Genomic DNA, 22,440 nt, shown 5'->3' with positions numbered 1-22,440 from the left:
AATAATAGTGTAGGTGGTACATGAACATGACAAAATATCTGAAGACACAGGTTGATGCTGTTCAGCAGAACATGGCCTGTGCTTGTTCCTCTAGAAATAAGGCGTCCATGGGAGGGGGGCAGGGCCCAGTGCCCCCTAATATCACAGAAGCTCAAGATGAGTAGCCCAGGCGACTCCCTATTGTGGCTGGAGCTCCTAAATACCTCTGAGGACAACGTGGAAGGCGTCCCTGAGGCCAGGGGCCTAGTCTGGCACCTAGTGGGTCTTCTGGATTTCTTCCACCAATGCTGTGCTGGAAGAAGGCTAGGAGGCCCAGGCTTTGCTCCTAGGAGCTGAGAATATGCATTGTGATCCTCAACCAGTCACTTCACTGGTTGCCTGGGTTTCTTACATGCTTATACAGAGTGAGTCAGCAAAAGTCCCACACCCTCTAAGGAATGTGGTGAATCATTGGAGCCAGTAGAGGGCGGCAGACCCTAAGGAGCAATTTTCAGGCACTCCAGCAGGAAGTTGGAAGAATCACAAAGCCAGGGGAAAGTGGTCTACCCTCAGATTGAGATTTCCCAAAGGCTTGATTGACTACAAGGACCTCTGCTCAGGACAAGGCTCTGAGGAAGGACAGGGTTTCCAGGTCTGTTCCAAGGAAGGCATTTCTGTCTGGGTTTATAGCAACCAACCCTCACCCTTCATAGGTAACATTCGGTACCAGCACCATTTTCCCTGGGACCCACACACTAAAGATGATGCTTCCTCCCCCACAGCTCTTCAGAGCAAGGCAAGTATTCTACCACTTGCACTACAGCACCACTTCTGGTTTTCTGGTTGTTAATTGCAGATAAGAGTCTCACAGACTTTCCTGCTTGGTCTGGCTTTGAGCCACAATCCTCAGCTCTCAGCCTCCTGAGTAGCAAGGATTATAGGTATCAGTCACCAGTGCCCAGCTTTTTAAAATGATCTTTGGGGTAACAAAATCTAGTATCATGGAAAATTATTGAATTTTTCTCAAAACCCGAATGTCCATTTTTACATCTAAGTTCAAAGTAATTTCAAGTTATTTAAATAAAATAGCTTGGTAAGGAATTATTGATATCAGTAAATGATTCAAAAGTAGCCTGCCAGTAAATGATACAAAATGATACATGGCCTTTTGCAGGTAATCTGCCTTTGAAATTCCGGTTGCTTTCAAATGTTTTGTCTTTGTCGTTGATTTTCTATGTCATTGAATTTTTACTATGAAGTTGCCAAATTTCTTCCCTGTTATCACCTGCAGATTTGTTCCAGCTCAAATGAAGACATTGTTGTTTTTCATCAGTTCCAGAAAGACTTGGCTAATCTTATCACACAGTGTCCTGCTCCCATTTTCTCTCCCCTTTCTTTCAGGGACTATCTTAAAGTGTGTTTTAGACTTTCCTACTCTAACCTTTATGTTGCAGACTCTTATGTGTCTTCTGTATGCTTTTGTTTGTTATTTAAGACAGGGTTTTATTCTGTAGCCCAGCCTGGCCTTGAGACATAACCCTTCTGCTTCAGTTACCCCTCTTGGCTGCTGGGATTATAGGAATGAGCCACCATGGCCTTTTGTACTGTATGTATGTACATGTGTGTATATGTGCATGTGTGTATACATGCCTGTGTGTGCATGTGCCAGTGCTGGGTCTTAAACTCAGGGCCTGGCACAGTCCCTGAGCTTTTATGCTCAAAGCTATCACTCTACCACTTGAGCCACAGATCCACTTTTAGCTTTTTGATGGGGGTGGGACATAAGAGTCTCACTGACTTTCCTGCCTGGAATGGCTTTAAACTTTGATCCTAGTAGCTTTAAACCTCAGCCACCTGAGTAGCTAGGATTAGAGGCATAAGCCACCAGAGCCTGGCCTTTCTGTATGTATTTTTAGCCTTGTTTTACACTAGATAACTTCTTCTAACACATTATTCAGTTATTTTAGTAAAAAAGTGGTACCCAAGCTACTATTGAACTCATATGAATTCATACGCTTTAAATTTTTTTTTAAATTTTTATTAGTCATGGGGTTTGAACTCAGGGTCTGGGTACTATCCCAGAGCTTTTCTGCTCAAGGCTAGCATTCTACCACTTTGTGCCACAGTGTTACTTCCCATTTTCTGGTGGTTATTTAGAGATAAGAGTCTCACAGACTTTCCTGGTCAGCCTGGCTTTGAACCATGATCCTCAGATCTCAACCTCTTAAAGTAGCTAGGATCACAGGTGTGAGCCACCAGTGCATGGCCAAAGATCTGCTCTTATCTGTCTTTTTTTTGGGGGGGGGGATCCGGTCGTGGGGCCTGAACAGCCTGGGTGTTGTCCCTCAGCTTTTCAACCCAAGGCTAGCACTCTACCACTTGAGCCACAGCGCCACTTCCGGCTTTTTTTCTTTTTGCTTATGTGGTGCTGAGGAATCGAACCCAGGGCCTCATGCATGCAAGGCAAGCGCTCTACCACTGAGCCACCTTCCCAGCCCTTATCTGTCTTTTCTGCTACTTTTTTTTTTTTTTTTTACAGTCTTGGGGCTTCAACTCAGGGCCTGTCCTTGAGCTTCTTTTGCTCAAGGCTAGTACTCTACCACTTAGCCACAGCACCACTTCTGGCTTTATCTGTTTATGTACTGAGGAATTGAACCCAAGGCTTCATGCATACTAGGCAAACACTCTACCACAAAGCCACATTCCCAACCCCCTTTCTGCAGCTTCTTGCTAGTTCTTATATACTGGATTGTCTTCAACTACATGTTGGATTTGGAAAGGGGCAACTTACTCTAGAGAAGATTCATGTTTGTTCCTCAGGTACACAAAGTCCTTACTAACTTAGTACCATTTAAAAAGTTCTAACTTTGACACAGTTTGGAATTCAGATGAGTCACAACTTGACTATACATCCATATGAAAATGATTTGCTTCTGGATGTACCTGCTATGAAGTGTGGTCCTCTGCCAGGCCAGCTTTTGACAGATGAGGTCTCCAATCCGATTCCCCTGTGAGGGTTTTAGGCCCTCCCCTTTCCTCATGTGGTTCCTGCTGAAACTAGAAGATGCCCTTGAGCCAAGGTCATTTCTTTTCTCATTACCTTCACTGCATGCCCGTTTTCCTTTGCATTAGGCTTTTTTTCTTTCTTTTTGCCAGTCACTTGAACTCCAGGCCTGGGCACTGTCCCTGAGCTTCTTTTGTTCAAGGCTAGTATTCAACCACTTGAGCCATAGTGCCACTTCTGGTTTTTTCTGTTTATGTGGTACTGAGGAATCAAACCCAGGTAGATCTTCATGCATGCTAGGCAAGCACTCTACCACTAAGTCACCTTCCCAACACTGAGCTTTATCTTTTCAATGATTTAAGAGAATGTTGTTAGCTGGGTGCTAGTGACTCACGTCTGTACTCCTAGCTACTTGGGAGGCTGAAATCTGAGGACAAGTCTCAAAGTCAGCCTGGGCAGGAAAGTCCATGAGAGTCTTATCTCAATTAACTACTAAAAAAGCTGGAAGTGGAACTGTAGCACAAAAGCTAAGGGACAGGGCTCAGGCTTTGTGTTCAAGTTCCAGCATGTGTGGGCGTGCACATGCACGCACACACACACACACGCATACACGTGCGCACACACACAGGGAAAAATGCTGTTAATGTTTTATCCAGCATGTTCAGCTCGTTTTAGTAAAAAATGTCTTCTGAATAATCTACCTTCATCAAACTCCCAAATTTTCTTTTCTAGCTTAAGGTATTCTCTTTCCTCTTGGAAGGCCTCACGCCTCACTTTAGAAACACAAGCCAGAAGATTGTTTCTTCCCAGAGGCAATAAACTAAGACGTTCCCAGTTTGAGTGAGAACAGGGCAGTAGTGTGGAAGGGTTCCCTGCCTCCCCCAGTTCTGTCAGCAGCCATGTTTTTCCACCATGGCCAACATCACAATTAGAGCTCAGTAAACAATTGCTATTATCATGATTATTTTCTCTCTCTCTCTCTCTCTCTGGGCCTGGGCACTGTCTCTGAGTTCTTCAGCTCAAGGTAAGTGCTCTACCACTTAAGCCACAGCACCACTTACAGTTTTCTGGTAGTTTATTGGGGATAAGAGCCTCATGGACTTTTCTGCCTGGGCTGGCTTTGAATAGTGATCCTCAGTTCTTAGTAGCCCCCTGAGTGGCTAGGATTACAGGCATGAGCCACTAGTGCCTGCCTCCCGCTCTCTCTTTCTGTCTTTCTTTGTTTGTTGGTCATAGGGCTTGAACTCATGGCTTGGGCACTGTCCCTGAGCATTTTGCTCAAGGCTAGAGCTCTACTACTTTGAGCCACAGCGCCACTTCTGGCTTTCTGATGGTTAATTAGACTTTCTTGCATGGGCTGGCTTCAAACCATGATCCTCAGACCGCAGCCTCCTGAATAGCTAGGATTACAGATGTGAGCCACCGGTGCCTGGCATTATTATTAGTTCCCCTTTTAGGAAACTCTGTCCCATTCCAAATTGCTTTTATTCTATTTTCAAGTACCTTTCCTTTTACCTGAAGCTCAGCCTCTTCCTGATTGTCCCCAAATCACATACTCTCAGACTGTGAGAATTCTGGCTTTGAAAATAACTTAAAAATTCTAGGGAAAAAAATGGTGAGGGCTGGGATGTAGCTCAGTGGCAAAGTTCTTGCCTAACAAGTGTAATGTTCTGGGTTCTATCCCCAGAACCAAAAAAAAAAAGCAACTTAAAAAAATATGGTAAGCCAGGCACTGGTGGTTCAGTGTTCACTCAGGAGGTTGGGATCTGAGGATCATAGTTCGAAGCTGGGCAAGAAAGTCTATGAGACTCATCTCTAATTAATCACAGAAAAAGCTGGAAGTGGTGCTATAGGTAAAGTGGTAGAATGCTTAGCCTTGAGCCAAAGAAGCTTAAGGATAGTGTCCAGGCCCAGAGCTCAAGAGCCAGGACCAGCAAAAATATTTAAAAATATTCATAAAAGAGGGGCAAAGGTCTAGCAGGTAGGCAAAGCACCATCTGCCTACTATCATCCTCACCCAACAGCTTGCAGCTTGCTATGAAGCCCACTTAGCAGCCTCGTCAGGCGCTGGTTTTGTCCAGGTCCCTAGGACTTGGCCATACACGCTGCCCTGCACTCACACACAGACAGGACAAGAGTGATGTGCCTGGGCAACTGGTCAAAGATCACTCTCATAGCCTCTTAACCACCCTGGCTTGTGATTTATCAGTCACAGACAGCTCTTCTTCAGGATTCTCCCTTGGCTTCTTCAAGCTGTTTCTCTCTTTCTCTGATATAAAAATAACACTTCAACAGGATCCCTGATCCTGTGTCTTGGACTAGACAAATCGGCTCTCCAGAGAGGATGGCTAAACTCACCCTAGGTCAGGGTGCAGTGCAAAGTCCTTATTATACCCAGTCTGCAAGTATGCCAAGAAGTTGGGTTTCAAGAAATATAATACTATGGCCAGAGGCGAAAATCAACCATCCAAGAAGTGTTCATTACCCAGAGGAGACCAGTACTCCTGCTGATATGCCCTGCCAAAGGGGCTGGGTGGAGGTTGGGCTGGCAGTAAGAGCAGGTGTAGGAGCTGCAATGGACAAAGCAGGTGCCCTGGGCAGGCCAGGGCCAGGGCAGGGCACGGCAGGACAGGGGCAGGGGGCAGGGCTCCAGCCTCTTTTAACATAGGAAAATCATGATGCTTTCAGAGTTGGGCAGCACTGGTCTCTGCCACCAGTTGGAGTCCCCTTCCAGCCTTAATGGCAGCAGGAAGCCTGAGCCTTCCACTGCCTGTCTGCTGTCACAAGCTAGAAACTGAAGGTCTAGCGCTCTATCACATACCAAGCTTTCCTTAGTTTAGTGTGTAAGTTGTAGCCACTGGGCTCCAGAAACCACAAGTTTTATACTTGGCTCCATCCTCTGAATTTAGGTATTTTGATCAAGTGACTTCATCTATTTCTGCCTTCATTTTGCCATCTGAAAATCTGCAGAAATAAAAATATTTTATTTCAGCTGGCCACCAGTGGCTCATTCCTGTAATCCTGGCTACACAGGAGGCTAAGATCTGAGGATGGCAGATCAGAGTCAGCCTGGGCAGCAAGGTCTGTGAGAATTTTATCTGCAATTAGCCACCAAAAAGCTGGAAGTGGAAATGTGGCTCAAGTAATAGAGCTTTATCTTTGAGCAAAAAAAAAAAAAGATATGGGATAGTCCCAGGTTGAGTTTAAGCCCCAGCACCAGCACACACCAAAAAAAAAAAAAAGATGGGGGGGGTGTTAAGACATAGAGTTGCAAAGGATTACATGTTATACTGCCTAGAATATACTTTGCACAGTGTCTGGTAGATATTAAGCATTGCATAATCATGAAGAATCATTATTGCCTATCGAATTTCTAATCCTATCCCAATCCTGAAGCATACCTGCATTAGTTAAACAAAGACTTGGCTGCTATAGCAATGATTAGTTTTGTCAATGGCTTCCACAGAGAGTTTATTTTTCTCTAACATAACAATCCAGAAGTAACCACACTAAGACGAGGTCAGGAAAGTACTAAGGTCTAAATGTGTCCCAAGTATTTATTGTTTGAGGCTTATTCCCAGTACAACAGCACTGAGAGAGGAGTCTTTAAGAGATGATTAAGAAGTCACTAAGGGGCTGGGAAGTTGGCTCAGTGGTAGAGCGCTTGCCTTGCGTGCCTGAGGCCTTGGGTTCAATTCCTCAGCACCACATAAGCAGAAAAAAAAAGCCAGAAGTGGCGCTGTGGCTCAAGTGGTAGAGTGCTCAAGTGGTAGCCCTGACCTGAAGAGCTGAGGGACAGCACCCAGGCCCAGAGTTCAAGCCCCACAACCGGACCAAAAAAAAAGAAGTCACTAAGCTCTGTTCTAATGAATGATTGATTGATGTTTGTATCACAGGACTGGATGAATGAATTCAACTCTCTCTTACTTTCACTCCTGTTCTCTTGGCTTTCTTCCTTCTGTCAGTGGAATAATGCAGCAAGAAGGCCCCAGATGCAGCCTCTTCATCTTGAACTTCCTCAGCCTCTTGTGAGAAATAAATTTCTCTTCTACCTAAATCACTAACTGTGTGGTCTTCTGTTATGACAACACAAAGAGCACCACCAGGCACCGGTGGCTCATGCCTGTAATTTTAGCTACACAGAAAGCTGAGATCTGAGGATCGCGGTTCAAAGTCAGCCTGGGCAGCCTGGGCAGGAACATCCTCCAATTAACCACCAGAAAACCGGAAGTGGCACTGTGGTTCAAGTGGTAGAGTACTAACCTTGAGTTAAAGAGCTGAGGGACAGTGCCCAGGCTCAGAAGTCAAGCCCCACAACCGACAAAAACAAACAAAAAACAGGTGAAGACAGGCAGACCAGGATGGGAGTGGAAGAGTTTCTATCATGTGTAACTTATAACTTCCATCACTTGAGTTCTAATGGTTGGCATAGCTCCCACGTCATATTATAATCCCAGCTAGGAGCAAGGGGAACATCTTTCTGCTAAGGGTACCCTTGTTAGTCATCTATGACAAGGTATTCAAATCTCATTGGCCAAAATTAGTCACATGACCACACATGTAGTCACATGGCTACAAAGGAAAGTGGAAATGTAATCTTGCACTTGATCATAATTGTGGGGGTTGGCTGGGAATGTGACTTAGTGGTAGAGTGCTTGCCTAGCATGCATGAAGCCCTGCCTGGGTTCGGTTCCTCAGCGAAGAGTGTCAACAGACTTTTTTTTGCCTGAACTGGCTTTCAACTGCCATCTTCAGATTTCACCTTCCTGAGTAGCTAAGATTACAGGTATATGATGCTGGCATCTATTTCTTTTTTTTTCCTTTCCTTCATTCCTTATTTCCTTTCTTTTTTGTTCCTCCTCCTCCTCCACCTCCTGTTCCTCCTCCTCCATCCTCTGCCTCTTCCGCTTCTACTTATTCTTCTTCTCTGTTTCTGTCTCTGTCTCTCTTCTTTTTCAGTGTGGGGGAATCAAACCCAACACCCACCCTAGGCAAGCACTCTACCACAGAGTTACATCCCCAGCCTAAAGATCCCTTATTCTGAGGTCTGCCAACTGAGCCACTCCTATTGTCTTCTAGGTGGGAAGTACATGGGCAAGGACTGGGCACAGCCCTTACTAAGGTTTCCTCTTCCAAACCATTCAGCTAGGCCGATGGCATTGCTCTTGTAGTGCTTTACTAACACTAACAAGCTGCAGCCAACATATGTCAGCAATTTGAGCATTTCCAATTGGCTTTTGTGAGTTACAAGCTCTGTGATCCATTCCTAAAATGTGCAGTAGCCTGACAAACACACATCAACTCCCAACTTACCAGCTCTGACCCGTTACTTTGTTGCAGAACAAGCTTGGCTCACACCACTGAGTTCTCCTGCAACGCTCCATTGTATTGTGCATCCTGCACTGCCTTGTGTGTCCTCGGGGCCTGCCTCAGGGCAGAGCTGGGCTGGCACTTACATGACTGTTTCACGTGTAAAATGCTTCCAGTTCCAGCTCCTTCATGGGACCCTGAACAGCCAAAACATATTGGCTGATATAATGAAAAGTCTGTTTGGAGATCAGAAAAACCCAATTAAAGTTTATGTTCAGTCATTTGCTTGCCAAATGACCTTGGAAAGTATTGCTTGTTTCCCCTGAGTTGGTTTCTAGGGGTAGAAGAGAGGAATGGGGCAGGAAAGTCCATGAGACTCTTATCTCCATTAATAAACAACCAGAAAACTGGAAATGGAGTTGTGGCTCATAGTGATAGAATGCTGTGTTGAGTATAAAAGCTCAGGGACAGTGTCCAGACCCTCCCCATTTGTCCCCTAATGGCTAGTTTTCTCTTTTTCTTTCAGTAATAGAAATCAGTTGAGCCAGGTGCTAGGGGCTCACGTCTGTAATCCTAGCTACTGAGGAGGCTGAGACCTGAGGATCACAGTTCAAAGCCTAGGCAGGAATGTTCCTGAGACTCTTATCTCCAATAAACCACTCAGAAAACTGGAAGTGGTGCTGTGTCTCAGGCGCTTGCCTTGAGCTGAAGAACTCAGGGACAGTCCCAGAGTTCAAGTCCCATGACAAAAAAAAAATCACTTGGATGGTTACATTCCTATCCAGGCTTGGTGGTACATGCCTGTAATCCCAGCTATGCAAGAGGTATTAAGTAGGATGATAGTGTTCTGAGGCTGGTCTTGGGCAAAACCTAGAAACTCTGTCTGAAAAATAAAGCAAAAAACCCCCCAGAGGAATCAGAGGCATGACTTAAGTGGTAGAGTGCCTGCCTAGCTAACACAGGCTCTGAGTTCAAACAACAACAGAAAAAGATGGAGAGTCTCACCCTCGTTAACTGGAATGAGGCCAATGAGGCCAATGCAATGGAAGTAGAGTGTTGAAAGCACCGTCCAGGTGAGAAGTTAGGAGAAGGAGGCATGCATTCTACTTTTTCTTTTCTTTGGAATGATAATGTAATGGCATGACCTAAAGCAGCCATCTGGTACCCAACCTAGAAGATACATCGACTGGGCACAGGGGTTCTTGCTTGGAACCCTAGTTAGTCAGGAGGCTGAGATCTCAGGATCATGGTTCAAAGCCACCCTGGACAGGAAAAGTCCATGAGACCCTTATCTCCAATGAATCACCAAAAATCCAGAAGTGGAGCTGTGACTCAAGTAGTAGAGTGCTAGCTTTGAGCCCCAAAACTCACGGACAGTGCCCAGGCCCTGAGTCCAAGCCCCAGGGCACACGCTCGAACACACACACACACACACACACATACACAATACTCCAAAGAGTTTCAGAATCATTCACTAGCTTTACACTGTCTACACTATCTTCTATTATAGAGGAAAGAAATTTCCTTGTTTATGTTTGTTTCGTTTTGTTTTTGCGTGGGCTTCAACTCGGGGCCTAGGCACTGTCTCTTAGCTTTTTCTCTCAAGGCTGGCACTCTAACACTTAGGCCATAGCTCCACTTCCAGCTTTTGGTAATTAGTTGAAAATAAAAAGTCTCACAAACATCCCTGCCTGAGCTGGCAATTCTCAGATCTCAGCCTCTTGAGTAGCTAGGATTACAAGTGTGAGCCATCAGCACTAGCTTGGGTTTTCATTACCACAACCAAACATATTTCCTAACTAATGCAGAATTTGATATTTGTGGTGCTTAAAAGCCTGAAGTGTGTGCCATTGGCTTGGAGACTGAATGACAGACAGCAAAGAAAATATTGCATGCTGGTAAGCATGTATTTCAGCAAAATATAGGCTAGATCTGTCATCTGTGATGCTGGAGGTAGGTGGGATGCTGATCATCTTACTGCTGTCCCAAGTGTCCATTAGCTGTGCTTGGAAGTTCCATTACTGGGCAGTACTGGGTAGTACAGGGATCTCTGTACTATTCAAAGCACACAAGAGAAAGTGAAGTCTCTGGGTTGGAGGCCTGGCTCAGTTGGTAGCATACTATCCATTGAGGGAACGCGTCAGATACCAAGTTTGAGTCCTCATCTCAGAAGTAAAAATTTAAAAGAAAAAGTGAAGTCTCTTTTCCTCCCGGTTCTCCTCCAGCCTCCCCATAAGCAGCACTGGTACTTGGTGGGAGGAAAGGAAATGCGTTCCATGATTTCCGGCAAGAAGTCTTTGTGATCCATTCCTGAGTGGCCACCCCAGGCTCCCCGGGGGCCTGGGATGGAAGAGGCTGGTAGGAGAGGAAGGGAGGGGCAGCCAGCGAGCAGCCAGAGCAGCTGGGTCTGCATTCCCCATTTGGACTCTGACTCAGGCCCCAGGAATGCCAAGGAAGGCGGTGTGCAGCCGCCAGGGGCAGGCTGGGGTCCCCTGGGCACAGGGAATGCAGGGCGGTGCGCGGGGGCATGGGGGCTGGGGCTCCCGCACACCCAGCCGAGGGAGAAGCAGGTGTCGCTCCCTGTGAACCTCGCACTTCTTCATCTCCTCCACCTGGGAGAGGGGCAGACTCCCGGACGCCAATGGGGACATGTTGGACACTCTCGTTTATTCTTCTGGAAGCACCCGCCACCCCACGGCCGCATCCCCAGACTCCAGGTGGACGAACCTCATCATTTCTAATTTCTTCAACTCGTCCCTCCACGGAAGCGTGCGTCTCCCCGCCGTCCCTGCTTTGAGCGCGGGACAAAGAAGTCCGAGCATCTCCGCTCTCCCTGCGCCCCCACGATGCCCCCAAGCCTCGTCCCCGACGCTGGGGTGACCTCAGAGACCCACAGGGGACCAGGCCTCAGGATCCCCAGGTGCACCCCCATTCCCGTCCCAGTCGCCTGCCAAGAGGGGCAGCTGCACAGGGACCCCCCCACCCCCCTGAGCTGTGACACCCAATGAAAGCAAACCCGATCCGAGAGGGCTGGGCGCCAGGGACCGGCCCAGAATAGTGCTGCCCAGGGCCGGCCGCCTGTCGCTGCGCACTTTGCTCCCTGGTTGGAGCTGGCCCCATGGAGCCTGAGCTGGAGCACGCACTGCACAGGGTATGGGGGTCTCAGGGGGCCTGCACTGGGGCAACTGGGCCCCACGATCCAGCACTGTAGTGTGTGTGTGTGTGTGTGTGTGTGTGTGTTTCATCAGCCTTTCCTCTGAGTATATGAGCTTGTAGGCATCTGCGTGTGTGTGTGTGTGTGTGTGCTGGGTCTGTGGTGCTGTGTGTGTTTTGGAGCACTTGGATATGTGTCTCTGTGCCTTGTTGAGTGTTTATTTTGTGTGTGTTTGCATATGTGTGTGTTTGTGTGTACGTGTAAGGGGGTCAGGGGATGCATGTGTACCATAAGAAGGGGACCCTCTGGACTTTGGGAATGGAAGCCTCCACCACGCCCTTCAGACTTTCTTCTCCCCACAGACCCCATCCTGGAGCAGCCTTGGGGGTCCTGAGCACCCAGGTAAGTGGACCGTTCCTTCCTCTGGGCCTAGCCTCTTCTCCCATTGCTCCTTTCTCCCCACCTTTCTGGGACTTCTAGTCTCTCCGCCTCTCTCCCCTCCACACCTGATTTTTGCCAGAAAGTCCTTGCTCTTCTCTCTGTCTCCTTCCTTCTTTCCCCTTTCCCCGGTATGTCCTTCACTTCCTTGTTCCTCTTTGCTAAAGACCTGGATCTGAGTCCCAAACTTTCCCACTTTCTAGCTGTGTGATTTCCAGCAAATTGTTTAACCTCTCTGAATTTCTGGTCTTTTACTAGAAATAGGAAGAAAATAATGCCTCCCTTATAAGGCTGCTATGAGTATGGAATGAGAAATATGTTGGAGAAAAGGTCCTTTTGCAAGTTCACAAATATATTTATAAATTAAAAGTATTTATAAATAGATATCCATAAATATTTATCACATTGAAGTAGACATTATGTGTGTGTGTGTGTGTGTGTGTGTTGGGGCTTGAACTAAATTCTGTCCCTTGAGCCACTGTTCCACTTCTAGCTTTTTAGTGGTCAGTTGAATATACGAGTCTCATGGACTTTGTTGCTCAGACTGGTTTTGAACCTCAATCTTCAGATCTCAGCCTCTTGAGTATCTGGGATCACAGGCATGAGCTACCAGCCTTTAATTTGAAGTTGATTTATTTTTGCACTATTCCCCTATTAAACAAATAGGCCCACTTCCCTGTTTCAGAGATGAGCTTCCTAGAGCAAGAAGACAGCACCTCCTGGTTATCACCTACCATGACTACCAGCTCAGAAAGAATCTGTGGCAAGAGGGGAGCCAAAGCATTGAGATGGATGAGGCAGGAGGCTGTGGAAGAAGGGGAGCCACCAGGTTTGGGGGAAGGTGAGGCCAAGGTCATTTCTGGGGAGGTACAAGAAGGTAGTGGGGAATTCCAGAGCTTTACCTGGGGCTCATAACACAGAATTGGATCCAACCTTTAACCTATGGCCTCAGTCTCCCCACAAGGGAGGGAACCACTGGTCCACAGAACCAGTAGCACGGTGTGGCCAACTCAGAAAGATGGCACAGAGCTTTTATCTGCTGTGAATACTGACCCTCTGTTCCTCTTTTGTAAACGAGGCCACAGCATCGAGGCTTCCCAAGGGCTGTGGTGAGATACTGAGCCAGCACATGAGGAAGTGTCCTGGAAGATGGAGTTACTGTCCTCTCTCCCTCCTCCCTGCAACAGGTGCCCAGTGCAGGCCAGCTGCTGAGTCCACCAGGCTGGAAGCCACGTTCCCCAAGACCACACCCTTGGCCCATGCTGCTCCCTTGGCGGAGCTGGAGACCCCACCCACAGGATGGGACCTCCTTCTGCCTGACCCTGCAGTCTCTGCTACAGGTTCCAGTTCCGGGGATGTGGAGCTGGACATAGAGTTCCCAGCCACAGAAGCCTGGGACTACGAGCTGGAAAGCCTGGGGGAGGACAGGCCTGCCCCGTGCCCATCCCCACAGGCTCCACTACTCAGCCTGGGCTGGGATGACGAGCTGCAGAAGCCTGGGGCCCAGGTCTACATGCACTTCATGCAGGAGCACACCTGCTATGATGCCATGGCCACCAGCTCCAAGCTGGTCATCTTTGACACCACACTGGAGGTGAGGCCCTGGCTCTGTCTCCCCTGAACTCAGTCCTCATCCTTACAGTTCTGCAGTCAGCACCCATGAACGCTAGGCTGCTGTTAAGCCATGCCTCTCTACAAGTTCCCTTCAAGGATTCCCCAGAACCTTGGAGAGCAGTGGGGAGAAGGAGGACTTGTATTTTCTGTGAACATCCCCTAATTGTCATCAGAGCCTTGCAGCTTAATGTCTACAGAACCTTGGCTCGTTCATTACCTTACCTCTATTATCTCTGAAAGAGGGATCAGAATACTTGCTTGCTTTTGGTTTCAGAGGAGTCTTGGGACAACCCATTATAAAGAGAGAGCCTTGAGAACTGCCAAATATGTGTAAGACGTTGCAGAGTCACCGAGAACCCTCATCCAGAGTCACCTTATCCATTGGATGAGGCAACTAGACACCTTAGTTCTATTATAGTTCTATTGTTTTGTCTTCATTTTATTTATTTATTTATTTATTTATTTATTTATTTGTTTATTTGTTTATTTATTGGGGGGGGGGAGTCAGTCGTGGGGCCTGAACTCTGGGCCTGGGCACTGTCTCTGAGCTCTTCAGCTCAAGGCCAGTGCTCTACCACTTGAGCCATGGTTCCACTTCTGGCTTTTTCTGCTTATGTGGTGTTGAGGAATTGAACCCAGCACCTCATGCATGCAAGGCAAGCACTCTACCACTGAGCCACCTTCCCAGCCCCACACATGAGACTCTTATCTCCAACAAACCACCAGAAAAACGGAAGTGGCACTGTAGCTCAAGTGGTAGAGCGCTCGCCTTGAGCTGAAGAGGTGAATGACAGTGCCCAGACCCAGAGTTCAAGCCCCACAACCAACAACAACAAAAAGCTGAAAATATTTACAATTTATTTAAAGGAAAAGCATGTATTTAGCGAGGCAAACATGATGTAAATAATTGTGCCTCTAGTATTTGGATTAGCAAAGTTTATATTGAGTCCACATCCACAAGACCTCTGCATAAGCTCACTGAATTAGAGTTCCTCGTGGCTTAGTGTGTCCATGGGCTCCCTCAGTGCCCCCGACCACAAGCAGCTTGAGCTGTGTAGCAAAAACACCCAATGGTGATTGTGTGCCGTGACCTGGGAAAAACAAGCAGGCTCCTGTCAGGGAGGACCTGGGAGAAGGTTCCATGGAGGGCCTCGGTGGGATCAGCAGACCAATAGAGAATGCCCACTGCAGGCAATGAGAGAGGAGGATGAGGGTCGCATGGACTCACCCTTTGCTCCTCTTTCCTGTCTTCAGATCAAGAAGGCCTTCTTTGCTCTGGTGGCCAATGGTGTGCGGGCTGCCCCTCTGTGGGACAGCAAGAAGCAGAGCTTTGTGGGTAAGAAGAAACTAGGATGTGGGAGTGGGTGGGGAACGGCAAGGGGGCTGACCTCATATAATGCAAGGAAATTCGAAGGGCAGGGCTGTTGGCCTGCCTTGCTCCCAAAGGCGATAGGATGACCTTTTCCCACTGTCTTCTTCCATTCCACAGGGATGCTCACCATCACAGACTTCATCCTGGTGTTGCACCGTTACTACAGATCCCCCCTGGTGAGTCCTAGCTACCCAGGTGAGGCTGAGGTATGGTACCTGCAGGACCCACATCTGACTGCCAGTTTTTTGCCTGTGCCTCTAGGTCCAGATCTATGAGATCGAAGAACATAAGATTGAGACCTGGAGGGGTGAGTGGGGAGAGAGGCTGTGGGGCTGAGTGTGGGGCCTGATGCCTGAGGCTGAGCATGTGTGGTGATGATTTTCTGAGGAGCGGTAGGCAATAGGGAACTCCAGGTACTTGTGGAAGGGGGAGCAGCTAGACTACTTGCAAGACAGTCAGCTCCTGTGGCCTGACACTGGCTTCTTCTGCAGAGATCTATCTCCAAGGCTGCTTCAAGCCTCTGGTCTCCATCTCTCCCAATGACAGGTAAGCATTCTCAACTGTCCACCCGAGTCTCTCGCACTGACCTTCTCCTACCCCACTCAGCCCTGACCTCTTTCATCATCTGGGGAAGCAGAGGCAACCTTGGTGTCCAAGAGGCTGGGATGGAGGGTGTCTCCCCTCCCATGGCTTGGAGGCTCACTGCTTCCACCCCCTCAGCCTGTTTGAAGCCGTCTATGCCCTCATCAAGAATCGAATCCACCGCCTGCCCGTCCTGGATCCTGTCTCAGGCACGGTGCTTTATATCCTCACACACAAGCGGCTGCTCAAGTTCCTGCACATCTTTGTGAGCCCAGGGTGCAGGTCCTGAGGGGGGGCATGGGAGCATGGAGATGCCCAGAGGGATTTTATTTCAGCCTAGGGATGGGGGGAGGAAGAGGACGGCTTGACCTCTGATCGACCTCTGATCACCACCCTGACCCCATCCCGACCAGGGCGCCCTGCTGCCGAGGCCCTCCTTCCTCTGCCGCACCATTCAAGATCTAGGCATCGGCACATTCCGAAATTTGGCTATGGTTCTGGAGACGGCGCCTGTCCTGACTGCACTGGATATCTTTGTAGACCGCCGCGTGTCTGCGTTACCAGTGGTCAATGAATCTGGTACCCACATCTAGGGCAAGAGGCTTTGGCCAGGATGGGGAGAGGAGGAGCTGGTGGAAGGACTTGGGCAGGGTGCATGGGGCAGAATTTGTGTAGTATTATCTTGGAGGACCAGGGTGGAAGGTGTTAGAAGTCCCTGCCTTCTTTGAGCCTTGGACCAGTTACTTAGTCTCTCTGTGCCTCAGTGTCTTCATCTGTGAAACAGGAATCTGTGTGTGTGTGTGTGTGTGTGTGTGTGTGTGCGTGCACGCACATGCACGCACGAGTATTAGGGCTTGAGTTTAGGGTCTGGGTACTGTCTTTTAGCTTTTTTACCCAAGGCTGGTGGCTCTACCACTTGAGCCACAGCTTTAATTGGAGATAAGAATCTCACAGATTTTCCTCCCTAGGCTGGCATAGAATAATAAACCTCAGGTCTAGAAGTGGTATTTTAACTGAAAGGATGAGAACATCTTAGACCTGAGGAGGGAGGAAAGGGCAGGCATTAGCACCCTGGAGAAATAGAAATCTTAATGCCTTCTAGCTTTCTGATTTCATAGGAGGAATTATAAGATTATGTGCAAATAAAATGAGCCTAGTAAGAGGAGGAAACAGCAGACCAAGTTTTATGTTTTAGTTCAACCTAAGTGGACCATGTGATCCTAGGCTCTCAGCCAGGCCTCAATTTCCTGCTCTGGAAAGATTCAGCAAGGTGGGAAAACATTTCTTTGGTTAGGCTATAGAATATATTTCAAAGATAGGGGCTGGCAATTGTAGGTCGGTGGTAGAGTACTTACCTAGCATGTATAGGAGCCTGGGTTTAATCCTTAGAATGGGGGCTGGGGCGGGAAATCAAAGTTACATTCACTGTAATTAGGTGAGATACCAAGAAATGCTTTTAAGCCAGGTGCTGGTGGCCCACGCCTGTCATGCTTGCTCCTCAGGAGGCCAAGATCTGGGAATCACGGTTCAAAGCCAGGCCAGGCAGAAAAGTCCGTGAGACTTTTATCTCCAATTAACCACCAGAAGTGGCACTGTGGCTCAAAATGATAGAGCACTAGTCTTGAGCAAAGAGCTCAGCGCCCAGGCTGTGGTCCTAGGCTGTGAGGTCAAGCCCCATAACTGACCAAAAAAAAAAAAAGAGAGAGAGAGAGAGAGAGAAATGTACTTATTACCTGACTATTGAAACAGTAACCCCTCTGTACATCACCTTTATAATAACAATAAAAAATAATAAGGGCTGGGAAGTTGGCTCAGTGGTAGACTGCTTGCCTCACATGCATGAGGCCCTGGGTTCGATTCCTCAGCACCACATAAGCAGAAAAAAGTGGGAAGTGGTGCTGTAGCTCAAGTGGCAGAGCGCTAGCCTTGAGCTGAAGAGCTGAGGGACAGCGCCCAGGCAGAGAGTTCAGCACCAACGACTGACAAAAAAAAAAAAAAAAATTAAAACAAGCAGTTTTCTATAAATAAATAAATAATTCATTTGCTTAAACCAGATCCAATTTAAATCCATATTTTGCATTTCTATCTTTTGTCCCTGAGTTGGCTCAATCTACAACAGTTCCCTTTTTCCTTTATTATCATAAAACAGGTCGCTCACAAACCCTGGATCTCTATGCAATACCTCACCTTGAAATTCCTCTGTTTTCTAGAGGTGGCCTCACCTTGTTCCTCTCTTCCTGTTTTCTGTGAATAAGAAATGAGATCTAGACTTGATAAGTTGAGACTCTACATTCTAGGCTAGCAGAGTTCATTGTTAAGGCCCTCATATTGCATCTCATCAAGATTCCTGAGGTCAGATGTCTCTCTCTCTAGCATGCCAAGTTGGCCAGACTTAGCATGAGCAATCACCCTGATACCTCATTACAAAATGGTAGTCTGGGAAGGGAGATTTCAGCAAGCTCATTCTAGTAGCCTGCCCTAATCTCCTGCACAGCCTCCAGCTTCTGACTGGGGCTCTGCCCTGTCTTTCTCCTCCCTCCCCCTGCAGGTCAGGTGGTGGGCCTCTACTCCCGCTTTGATGTGATTGTAAGTGTCTGGGGACTGGAGGTATGCAGGGAGGCTGGGCAGAGAGGGCTGGTGGGGAGTTTCTGTGGGCACATTTACAAATATGTAGAGCATGTTATCTGTGAGGCTGTGGCTTGAGTGACAGAGAGACTCAGATGTCACCTTCTCTCCCTACTCCAGCACCTGGCTGCCCAGCAAACCTACAACCATCTAGACATGAGTGTGGGAGAAGCGCTACGGCAGAGGACACTGTGTCTGGAGGGGGTCCTCTCCTGCCAGCCCCATGAGAGCCTGGGGGACGTCATCGACAGGATTGCCCGAGAGCAGGTGCACAGATGCAGGCATGCTCCCAACACACCTGGCTCAATTCTTCCATGCATAGCTCCAGCTACCCCCGTAATGGGAGTGTCTGGCCTGTCCTCCCACATTGTGGCCAACTTGTAGCATCTTCTTGGTATGCAACTGGTGCTGTCCGTGAGGGCTACAGCCAGCCGAGTGGTCAAAGCCATACTCTCCTGGTTTCCAGGAGATGTCTTCACATTCCTCCAGCTCTGTCAAACGTTCCCCTGTTGCTTGGAGCTGTAGCCACGAGGCTCTTCCCATCACTGACCATTGTGGGTCCACAGGTGCATCGGCTGGTGCTAGTGGACGAGACCCAGCATCTCCTAGGTGTGATTTCCCTCTCCGACATTCTTCAGGCGCTGGTGCTCAGCCCCGCTGGCATCGACGCCCTCAGTGCCTGAAAACTCCCAGGCCACCTTCCACACCCAGAACCCAATGAAGGGAGCCAAGGGACTCAGCCTTCATCTTCCACCCTTGTTGGCTGATTCACTTCTGGTTCAGGTAGGCTCCACCTTTGGTTACTGGGCCAGCTCCTTGGTCTTCCTGGGCTCCTAGATCTCAGATTGAGCTACCTTGAGGAGGGAAGTGGCCTTGTTCAAAGCTGAGCTGCCGTGGAACCTGGAAGTTTGAGGCTTCCACGTTGTCTCAGTTCCAGCTGTTCACAGAGGCCATCCGAGGAGAGGTGGGCCCAGCTTATGGCGCTCTGAGGAGATTTAATTGCTATCTCCTTCTTCAATTTCCACCTGTGGGGAATTACATTAGAAGGAAGCAAGCTAATAACCCTTGCTTGAACGGCATTTTCATCCTCAGTGAATCTGACATGATCACAGACTTTCCTGGTAGCATATTTCATGGGAGTTTACCCAAAGAGGAGGCACAAGTTGCAGCTAGTTGGCAGTGAGTGCCAAGACTTGTCAACTGAGCAGGCAACGCTCTCTCCCTGTTCAGTCAGTCACTGTCTGCTCTCTTTTTCTCACAGGCTTCTCCAGCCTCCCCCCCTTGATTATCCTTGCTCTTCCTATACTCCCAGAAGCCCTGGCGTCCCAGAATGACGACATTAGGAACAGCAGAGTCAAGTCTGGAGGTCCCTGAACACACTGGGATTAGCCCAGGGCTACCTACGCTCTACACCCACTCGTATTCCTTTACCCCTTCCGTGGGTGGGGACTTACTGCAGTGGGGCAGTGAGCACACAGCTGTGGGTTTGACATGATAAAATGCTCTGGCTCCCTTGGCTTCTGAACCAGGCACAGATCTTGCTTCAAACTCCTGGGAACCCTAGAAGAACCATTTTGATGGTTCTCCTACAACTTGACCACGTCCCTCTTACCTACCGTGCGTTTCATTTCAGGGCTGCCAGGGGTGGGGGTGGGATCACTGGGGAGCAGCTCTTAGTTCTAGAGCTGCATGTTGGAGTGGGGTTCTCCATCATTATCCAGAAAACAGTTCTCAGCAGTGTTCTCAGTTCCCAGGGAAGAATGGCCTTGTATTTGGATCCCTGAGACCAAGCAATCGAAGGAACAAGCCACGAACCTGGATTTTTATAGGTTCCATTCAAAATGCTATAGCCATGAAATCTGAACAGGTGGGCTTTCTGAATTCAAAGACTTGAAGGAAATTCTGCGAGTGACAAACACTGCAAGTGATATTGCTTTTGAACACAGACTGTTCTTCCATTGAATTTTTAAACCATCTTTTATTTATAACAAAACCCAAAAGAAGATATTTATTAATCACTTATACAACAGGTAGTACGCAGTCTACACTCTTATCTGCAAGAAACATGACTTTTAAGCTTTGCAATGCTGGATGTAATTTCTCTTAGGAACCTCATTTCATCAGGTGGTAGAAATTAACCTCAGTCAACTTGGAGGCGGGGGGGGGGCAGAGGGGCTCTTCTTTACCTTTTTCTAGAGCTTAATGAGCAGAGGAGGCTTTAAATAGCAGCACCTATCCATGGCCAGCACCTATCCATGGCCAGCACCTGTCAAAACACCCCTCGTCCATCTGGGTGTTGGTTGGTCATTGATGTACACAGTCACTGCCTTGTACTTCCCCACTTGCAAAGCCTCTCTAAGGCTGCCTGCAGTCGGGCGTTCAAGACATCCAAACTCCTGAATTTGCATCCCTCTGGGCCTTAGGAAGTTCTACAAAGCTATTTCAGAGCCATCTTCTGAGATAAACAGCATATTCTACTCTATATCTTATTGCTTTCTTCAGGCTCAATCCAGAAACAGCCCAGGGCTCTTCTATGGTTTCTTTGTCCTCCCAACCTACCCCAGCCTATGGAATCTTTACCAGTCTTTACAGAACTCATCATATGTTCTCCCAAATCCACCCTGTGTCCTGAATTCCTGCCACCCACATTGAGAATCAGGCTTCTGACAATGTAAAGCCAAGTCTAAGCTTCTGCTGTCCTCTTTCCTATGCACATGGGTGCTCCAGGTCCAGACATCCAGTGCAGGAAGATTAGGTAGATATTTCTAAACTGTGATCCCTCCCCCTGACACCTCAGCGCCCCCAGAGCTATAGAGTGGGGGCTTCTGCGCATGATCCATCAGGCAGTCAATGAAGGCGATTCCTTATGAGACACTTCGCCAAAGTCCAAGAGTTAGTAGCTCTTCTCAGCCATATTCAGGAAGGTCTAGAGTCTTGGGCTCAAGTGGGAAGAAGAGATGGGTCTGGGCAAAAAAAAAAAAAAAAAAAAGAAGGATCAATCTCTAAAGCAATGATGTTCTTGTGGAGGCTGGGGCAGGCAGCTATCCCTATGGCTGGCTCCAGGAATGTGTAGGTTAGTTATTTGAGGAGAGACCTTCAGCTCTAACTGTAAGGTGGGGAAAGGTATTTGATCCCTCTGACTCCCCTTGAACCTTCCTGGGCCCACCACCCTGAGGACCCAGCAGATGTCCACCTTGGGTCCTTCTATGAGGGCCCACTCTGCCTCACTGCCTCAGTTCCCACCTCTGAACAGGCCCAGAGTTCAGTTGCTGGCCCAGCCCTTGAAACTCTAATGGTTACACCCTCCCCCAGGCCCCCTCAAAAAGATAGGGGGACATCCCATCCCATAGGGGACACAGGTGCCTCTACTCTGACTTAGAATAAAAGAAGTATGTTGTGTGCCTGCTACCCTCTGTCCTTTCACTCTGCCTGTGGGCTGGTTTAACATTGTCTCCACACCTGTAGCTCCCCTTTGGACTCCTTTGCTTTTCAGTCTCTTTTCTCTCAACTCTGGATGTGCTTCAGGATCATCAAGGAAACACTGAGAAATACAAAGTCCCAGGGGACTCATTCCTGGCAATTCTCATGAGATTTGGAGTAGAATCTGGGCAACTATATTTAATTTCTGTCAAAACTGGAGACTTAGGATTGCTAACACAGATGGACACATGAGACTAGGCTAATAGTAAAATTATCTGTCTGATGATTAAGTCTAGTTACTCAAGTACTTAAAAAGACTAAGAGCAGTGACCGATTGTGCAACACATATAATTGACTAGCATTCTCACAGTTCTTCCAAACATCCATTCCATGATGACAATTGCCAGTGTTTTCACGTGACATGCGTATTCAAACTGGAATTATAAATTATCACCTAGTATCTAATCAAAATGCATTCAGAAGAATTCCGTAGAACAGGAGTTTGTAGACAGCAAAACTCTTGCTTAATTATTTTTAAAAAAAGGAAAGCTGTTTTCTTAAAAATTTTACTAAAAAATAAATATGGACCCTAAGCCAAGTGCTGAGGCTCATACTAGCAATCCTAGCTACTCACGAGGCTGAGATCTGAGGATCATGGTTCAAAAATAGCCCAGGCAGAAAGGCTGTGAGACTAATCTCCAATTAATCACCAGAAAACCAGAATGGCACTGTTATTCAAAGAGCACTCGCTCACAAAAACAGCTCAGGGACAGCACCTAGGCCCTAAGTTCAAGCCCTATGACCAAAAACATACAGATGGACCCTAATTTGGCCAACAAATTCCAATTTGCTGGACTAGGAGTACCATTGTTTGTATTCTTTTCAGGTAAAGATATAGCTGCCAGGCAGAACCATTGCCTGTCTTTCTGCAATTACCCTACA

At 47.8% G+C, this 22,440-nt stretch overlaps 1 protein-coding gene across 1 annotated transcript; it reads left to right on the top strand.

Moving 5' to 3' along the window:
* Positions 1-11,411: 11,411 nt before the first annotated feature.
* Positions 11,412-18,763, top strand: Prkag3 (protein kinase, AMP-activated, gamma 3 non-catalytic subunit). Its single transcript, XM_013035746.1, has 13 exons — positions 11,412-11,444; positions 11,810-11,849; positions 12,571-12,726; positions 13,073-13,479; positions 14,754-14,835; positions 14,989-15,047; positions 15,133-15,178; positions 15,363-15,417; positions 15,592-15,718; positions 15,867-16,032; positions 18,002-18,039; positions 18,199-18,345; positions 18,645-18,763. The coding sequence occupies exons 1-13, from the start codon at positions 11,412-11,414 to the stop codon at positions 18,759-18,761; spliced, it is 1,473 nt and encodes a 490-aa protein (XP_012891200.1). The 3' UTR covers positions 18,762-18,763.
* Positions 18,764-22,440: the final 3,677 nt, after the last annotated feature.

This window comes from Dipodomys ordii, unplaced genomic scaffold (assembly GCF_000151885.1).
Source record: "Dipodomys ordii isolate 6190 unplaced genomic scaffold, Dord_2.0 Scaffold1, whole genome shotgun sequence".
Lineage (NCBI taxonomy): Eukaryota > Metazoa > Chordata > Mammalia > Rodentia > Heteromyidae > Dipodomys > Dipodomys ordii.
Note: the sequence above shows the minus strand (reverse complement) of the source record. Positions and strands in the feature narration are given on the sequence as shown.